The sequence below is a fragment of the Papaver somniferum genome, unplaced genomic scaffold (assembly GCF_003573695.1).
Source record: "Papaver somniferum cultivar HN1 unplaced genomic scaffold, ASM357369v1 unplaced-scaffold_117, whole genome shotgun sequence".
NCBI classification, from domain to species: domain Eukaryota; kingdom Viridiplantae; phylum Streptophyta; class Magnoliopsida; order Ranunculales; family Papaveraceae; genus Papaver; species Papaver somniferum.
Genome location: NW_020620714.1, coordinates 10,152,111 through 10,158,980, shown reverse-complemented (window position 1 = coordinate 10,158,980; position 6,870 = coordinate 10,152,111). Strand labels below are relative to the sequence as shown.

Below are 6,870 nucleotides of genomic sequence, written 5' to 3'. Positions count from 1 at the left end.
AGATTCCTTTGGAATATTCCACGAAACCTTAAACTAACTCTATTCTGGCATATTGTATGCATACCCTGGCTCCGAGGTTGAAACCTAACCGGACTGGACTACTATAAGTCAGAAACTTGGTCAAAACGATGAATCCATCCATTTTACATGTAAGATTCCCCAAAAATTTAAACAAACCCTATTTTGTCATATTGTATGCATAACTGGCTCCGAAATTGAATCATGGCCATGAGTGGACAGTTATAAGCCGGAAACTTGGTAATAACGATGAATCAGTTCATATACAGGTAAGATTTATTCGGAATATTCCCTGAAACCTTAAACAAACTTTATTCTGGCATATTGTATGCATACCCTGACTCCGAGGTCGAAACCTGGCCCTGAGTGGACCATTATAAGCCAAAAACTTGGTAAGAACGATGCATCCATCCATTTTACATGTAAGATTCCTTCAGAATATTTCCCAAAATTTAACAAACCCTATTTTTACATATTGTACGCATAACCTGGATTCGATATTGAAACCTGGCCCAGAATGGATCATTATAAGCCGAAAACTTGTTATTAGCGATGAATCCATCCATTTATAGGTAAGATTCTTTCGGAATATTCCACGAAACCTTATACTAACTCTATTCTGGCATATTCCACAAACTCGGTTTTTTCTTCGTGTCCGTGTCATTCTTAGTTTTTCATACTTGGCTTAACCGACCCCCACCCCCGCGAGGTGTAAACTCACGGTTGACTTAATCAACATTTGCTAAAGGATTACATGTCGTTGCCATGGCATAGTGCATGCATATGGGAAGCTTTTAAGTAATCAGTTACGCATATTTTTTAAGTGGAACGCCCATGTTCGACACGTCATGTTATAATGACTTTACATAGGCTTTTGGCACAACGCGTGCTCGACTTAACGGGAAGGAGTTAATGTGTCTTGGAAGTTGCGACTCATCATGTCTCGTTTAATTTTGAGCATTCACAAAAGGAGAATTCCATTTTTTTTTTCCTTATGCGGATGAACTATTCAGTTCTGGGAGGGAACCGTATTATCATCCAATTGTGCTTGCAAAATTCTACATCAAATCGAAGGTATCGCGTCATTGATTTCATAGATTTTTCATTAACTCAATTGATTCAAAACCCTAACTTCGTTTCTTTGTTCTTTGTTGTTGGATCAACTACAATCTTGAAGTCTAATTGATTTCTTCCGATCACCTACTCCGTTTCAAAAAACCTCTGATTTCATTATAGTTTTGGCGCTGCTTGGTGTATATGTTAAAAGATATCTATGAGCAAAAGATGTCCGACAGAAACCTAACTAAGGTTTTTATCAGTTTCAATTGTTTTCAATTTGTTATGTGTAGATTTAATTTTGTCAAATTATTGGATGTTATTATGATGTGCGGATGTTAATTTTATCTTTTTAATTATTGGGTTTCATAATCATTAACCTTGATCAGGTCATCCCTTCTACTCTTGGCGAATGATTGATTTGCCATCATTTTCCTTGCATAGAACACAGTTTATTTTCTGAAAAGATATCTATGCAGGTCCTTTATATACAAGTTAGTTGGTAGATTATTTTAAATAAACAACTACTGGTTATGTATCTGGGGTTATTGTTGGGCTGGTCTGAGATGACTCTTTATTATCAGACTACTTTAATTTCGCCGTAGGCTTACACAGATTGTTGACATTAGCAATTAGACTTTTTATATTAACTGTATTACTTTGCAGTTTGGTTAAAGAATGTGCTGCATAATCTGAGTCCCTGTTTGAAGATTTGGTACTTGTTGTGTAAACTATATACCTTTAAATAGTGGTTTATTAATGCTTTAAATTATAGGTTTCGAATTCCTAGTTAGTTCATAGTATGGTTAAGTTAATGTCGGAGGATATAGGCGTCCCGTTCGAACACATTCTACTACGTTGTTGTGCTGCTTCATTCATGTATTTAATTTTTAAGGATTATTAGTCGGCCTTGGGTATCTTTTGATCTGTTAGATTGATAACTATTGCTTCACATGAAATTAAAATGGGAATGGGCATATACAGTTACAGAAGTGTCTACATCAACTGGGATATGATTCAACATTACTTTTTTAGGCTTTTTCATATATTGATTGTGATGTGTGTGTGGTTGCAATAATCTCATCTTTATTTTATTTATTTTATTTGGTTCTTCTATTGGATATTTTCTTAATATCTTGGTTAGGCATATCCTACTACCCATATGGATCACTTGGCTGCTTGAAACATTGGTATTGCAAATTATTTCTAATTTCTATAGACTTGTGGTGAATTTTCTGAGAACAATCACTGTCGCGACCGGATATTCATTTTTTTTTTGTTGATTTTACAGAAAGACTAAGACTAAGAGATCCCATTGTTCGGGGACAACTACGTAGAATATGACTGGAGGAAAGAGTGGCTCATAATGGAAGGATACCTATTATCGTTGATGAACAATATGGTGTACTTCTAGGAGAACATCGATCTGATTTGGCCGGTGAATGTCATACGATTATTCATGCTTTCGCTCCTATGGGATACAAGTCATCGGAAACAATCCCTGCGCAAGATAGGGACATATTAATTGAACAGCTAAAGGTATTCACATTTTTTGAGGGAAAAATTATCTCTATGGTCTTTTTTTATTGACTTTTGAAATAAATATTTGATTTAAAACTCTAATTTGTCATTGTGTAGTAGGATAATTTCATACTAAACACCACAAGTCCATATGTTAGGAGATTTCTGAATTATCGTATGTCAAAAGGTTATACCAACTTTAAGCGTGAAATGCTGATGCATTTTAGAAAGTATGCAAGTATTGAAGAAGCGCGGGGTAATCCTTTTGGAAACATCTCACCAGCAAATTGGTCTAGTTTGTGTGACCTCTTTGTTTTGGAGAGAATTAAGGTGAACTAAATGGTTACTGTACTTTGGAAGATGTGATGTATATATGTTTTAATACTCTTGCAGGATCTAACTTCAATACTTCTCTTAAATTTCAGAAGTGTCCTGATTGTCATGAGAATTTTGAGGCTGTAAGGCCATACATTTTAAGGTTGAAGGGACGACAAAGTCTTCAAGGGCATCCGTTGCCAGTTTCACAGGACGAAAAAAATCAATCTACACATAAACATAAAGAAGATGGAAAGAATTAATGAAACCAACACAGGTTTTAGGCACAACGCACTCAGTTAAATATTGGTTCTTGATCCAACTGATTCCCAACCATTTAAGATCCAAAAGCTGCTTAGTGCTTAGTTTTGATGTTACTCCTTGTTTTTAGTTAAAGTTGAATGAGTATTAGTTTTCTTCAGTATTTTAGAAGTATTCTTCAGAATAGTTCAAGCCATGAGTCCAATTACTGCTTAAGTTATTGGAATATTAATCAGTGTAAATGGTTTTCATTTCTATATTATCTTCATATTTTAATGAATTACAAAGACCATTTTCCTGAATATTTTGGAAACAAATATAGTTGATTGCGAAAAGAAAAAGTTTTAGTGGCGAATCTTCTTGTATCCAAATAAAATTAAAATCAAAGTTTTTTCCTCACCAAAAAGAATTATTCGGAGACAAATAAAAATCATTTCCTTTCTTTTTCGTCAAAGGCACGTAAATTAGTCACCAAATTTATTCGCAGCCAAAGCATTTTGTTTGTTTAGTTTGTTTTCATGGATAAAATTTGTTGTCTCTAAAATGACTAATTTAGAGACAAAATTGTTGGTTAATGAAACAACTTTCAACGAAAAATATATTCGTCTCACAAAGAAATTTTAAAGACGATATATTTCATTATCGAAAATATTTTTACGAGACAAGCAGGATTTGTCTTTAAGATTTTTTTACAACGAAAAATATATCAGACTCCGAAAAAACCAATTTTGCCACAATATTATTATGTCATTGATGTTTTTTATTCCGAGACCAATTTTTCTGTCTCCGCAAGTGAATCTTTGCATACTAAATACATTAGTCCATAAAACATATTTGGAGACCAAATTTTTTTGTGTATAAAACTCACTTTCAATTCAAAAACCATTTTTAAAAACGCTTATTACGCTCATCCAAAAATCTCTTGGGAGACAAAAACATTTGTTGATAAAATATGATTTAAAGACAAAGTATTTTGTTGCTGGAATTTATTACAGAGATAGAACAAAATTGTCAGGAAAGTATCTAGTGAGAAAAATCTTTTATCACCGGAATTATTTTTGATGGCCTAATTTTTCGACGTTAATTTTGAACTTTGAAGACAATTTACCGTAGTCATTAAAAGCCATATATAGCGACATACAATTTGGTGTCGTCAAAATTATCTCCTGCGGCCATTAAAAGTTTCCGCGACAATGATTAGACGACAAATTTCTTTTTGTTCTAAATTTTATTTAGCGACCAAACAAGGTAGTTCTGTGACAAAAATATTTGTCATTAAATGTCTATTTTCTTGTAGTGATAGTGCAGGAAGAAGCTCAGGTTGTAAACAGTCAAGCTTAATCAATTCATTTTTAAGTTTCAAAAAAACAAAACAAAAAAAAAAAAATATCCGTGTTTACACCGTGTTTACCTCTATCGATTTTTTTTACGGCGTCCCTGACTTTTTGCGCCAGTTTTGGGTAGTATCTCTCATTTATGCCACTGCCCTCGTTCTTTATGCTGGATATTGCATCTGTGATGGCGATCATATACCCAAAGGAGCATGTAGGAAACTGTGGAACCATCCTTGACCGTATATTTACTGCATGTGTTGCTAAATAAACCCTTGTAGGAGCAACTCCCTTGAATTCGGCTTGATCGATATCTATGAAGCACTTCCATAAGAAAGCCGATAAGGCTTCAACACGAGTCGGCTTGTTCCCCTCGATAACATCTTCGGTTTCATTAGTGAATTTGAATTTTTCCGTAAGTTCTGCTAATTTGGAAGCCTCAAAAGCAAATTTCTTAGTCACCAGTGTTCTATCTATTGGATACATAGGAATCTTGAAACCGATTCCGTTTTATTTTTGTGGAAAATGAGATTGCACTTCGAAAGAAGGACCTTCGATTTGTTGATCATAATCATTTAAAACCATACCACGAACAATAGTAGCCCAGCCGTTCACGAAAGTGGTGATTGAAGATGCATCAGCTACCTTGTGATTAATGCACAAACCAATCACCATACCACCACAATCCTCAAAAACGTTAACTTGAACGGACAGCAAGAAAGCACCGGACGCAGCTATTTCATAGTCACATGGATCAAAAGGGAGGAACAATTTTTAACTTGCTCAGAGGAATAAGGTTCTTTAATTACCTGAGAGAGTTGGCAATTACTTATCTTGGTTTCACAAAAATCCACCCCATCGTCATTGCAATCCACAAACCTTTCAATTTCGTCGTTAACGATCTTACCAGCTAGGAAATAGAACTTGGTTAACGTTTCAGCTAAGGATTTCTTAATCACATTACAGCGGGTATTCATATCGATGTTTTCTTTGTTGCCATCGTAGTACAGAAGTAGAGGAACGTAGAATCGAGCTGCAACCTGATCAAGAAAAGATAGATTATGGGTTTTAAGGTGAGTTGGAGTTGGACAAGATGGTTTAATTTTCTCTCTAGCACTTGCATCAACCTTCATTTTGATATTGCGGTTGGTTATATGAATAATGGAACTCGCAACTGGTTCTCCTTTGGATATTTATAGAACTATAATATCGCATATAATCACCCAAGGGGCACGCACAATATATAATATGTGGAAATATTATAAATACCCTCCATTTTTATTGACCTTGCATAAATACCCCCGAGGGGTAAAAAGTAATTTTCTTGGAGTAAACTTGAGAGAGTTGCTTCCACTTTTGGAAGCAACTTGTGGTAGTTGCATCCACTCCTGGAAGCAACTTGTACTAGTTGCTTCCACTCTTCAGAAAGTAGGGATATTTTTAAAAATTGAATAAGGGTATATTTGAAGGGACGAATTTTGAGGGATATCTTCCCTCTTAAAGGCCTTGACAAATAAAGCTCTCACATTAAACGGTGATGAAACCTTCGCTTTGTATTGGCCTAGAAAGGCCTTTTCTAATGCAGAAGTTATGGTGAGGACACTTGGCATAACTCTATTGGTTGTAATAATTAAAATTTGATTATAATTTGGATATATCAAATACTTAATTGTCCGTTAGTAACGATGTTGAAAAAAAAGTAGGTAGACAATACTTATGTTAGAATTTCAACTTGAATTACACTACAAAACAGAAGGCCTCTTGGGACGGCCAAAAAACGTCCCAAGAGGTATTAGGGACGGTTTATGTACCGTCCCTGTTCCACCGTCACTAATACTATTTGGCCATGTTTTCTTTTTGGGACGGACATATTTTAGCCTTGATTTAAATGTTGTATGACTATTAGGGACGGTCAGGCCATCACCGTCCCAAATATCCTTCTTTAGGGACGGTTTTTTCAAAGCTGGCCCTCCCTAGAAGCCTTCTTTTTTGTAGAACTAGTGACAAAACCCCTAGGTGAACAAACTAGTGATAAGAAAAAACCGATCATATTATTTCTACCAAATAAAAACCGTTTCAAATAAAACTGGGACAAAAACCCAAGCCAAATAATAATGTGTAAATTTAGTTTTTGTTACTTTTAAAAAAGCCAAACATACCCTTCGACCTTTTCTTCTTCTTCTCTGATTTCTTCTTTCTTCCATCTCCTTCTCCCACTACCACCATCACCAGGAGCAACAATGGAACTGCACGAGAAGAACAACGCTGATTCAAGAGGTGAAGAATTCGAGAGACGTTTTCTCTTATTCATTTCCCTAAAAATGAGAAAAGAGGACAATTCTTGTTAAGTTTTTCCGATTTTAGGTTT

At 35.1% G+C, this 6,870-nt stretch overlaps 2 protein-coding genes across 6 annotated transcripts; one reads left to right on the top strand and one right to left on the bottom strand.

Annotated features, from left to right (window-relative positions):
* The first annotated feature begins 955 nt into the window (after positions 1 to 955).
* On the top strand, positions 956 to 3,334 carry LOC113329469. Of its 5 annotated transcripts, none has more exons than XR_003349899.1 (5): positions 956 to 1,092; positions 1,196 to 1,326; positions 2,366 to 2,613; positions 2,783 to 2,925; positions 3,021 to 3,334. XR_003349899.1 is itself a non-coding variant. In XM_026576341.1 (4 exons), the coding sequence occupies exons 2-4, from the start codon at positions 2,548 to 2,550 to the stop codon at positions 3,171 to 3,173; spliced, it is 429 nt and encodes a 142-aa protein (XP_026432126.1). In that variant the 5' UTR covers positions 956 to 1,092; positions 1,196 to 2,547; the 3' UTR covers positions 3,174 to 3,334. The 5 variants fall into 5 exon arrangements, 2 of the variants coding, with proteins under 2 accessions (XP_026432126.1, XP_026432127.1); XR_003349897.1 differs by having other exon boundaries at positions 2,713 to 2,925; XR_003349898.1 differs by having other exon boundaries at positions 1,196 to 2,264; positions 2,713 to 2,925.
* Positions 3,335 to 4,399: 1,065 nt separating this feature from the next.
* Positions 4,400 to 5,635, bottom strand: LOC113329834 (vinorine synthase-like). The gene is made up of 4 exons (XM_026576659.1): positions 5,332 to 5,635; positions 5,090 to 5,236; positions 4,583 to 4,975; positions 4,400 to 4,425 (listed from the first exon to the last, which is right to left on the bottom strand). Exons 1-4 carry the CDS (start codon positions 5,633 to 5,635, stop codon positions 4,400 to 4,402), a joined length of 870 nt encoding a protein of 289 aa, XP_026432444.1.
* Between the last annotated feature and the right edge of the window lie 1,235 nt (positions 5,636 to 6,870).

Bases quoted from the DNA above. Each gene is read 5' to 3' on its own strand.
- LOC113329469 (XM_026576341.1), top strand. From the start codon at position 2,548: ATGGGATACAAGTCATCGGAAACAATCCCTGCGCAAGATAGGGACATA. The intron at 2,614-2,715 runs GTATTCACATTT...ATTGTGTAGTAG, and splicing joins TATTAATTGAACAGCTAAAG to GATAATTTCATACTAAACAC. The intron at 2,926-3,020 runs GTGAACTAAATG...CTTAAATTTCAG, and splicing joins TTGTTTTGGAGAGAATTAAG to AAGTGTCCTGATTGTCATGA.
- LOC113329834 (XM_026576659.1), bottom strand. From the start codon at position 5,635: ATGAAGGTTGATGCAAGTGCTAGAGAGAAAATTAAACCATCTTGTCCA. The intron at 5,237-5,331 runs GTAATTGCCAAC...ACTATGAAATAG, and splicing joins TTTTTGTGAAACCAAGATAA to CTGCGTCCGGTGCTTTCTTG. The intron at 4,976-5,089 runs GTATGGTTTTAA...TGTATCCAATAG, and splicing joins CTGGGCTACTATTGTTCGTG to ATAGAACACTGGTGACTAAG.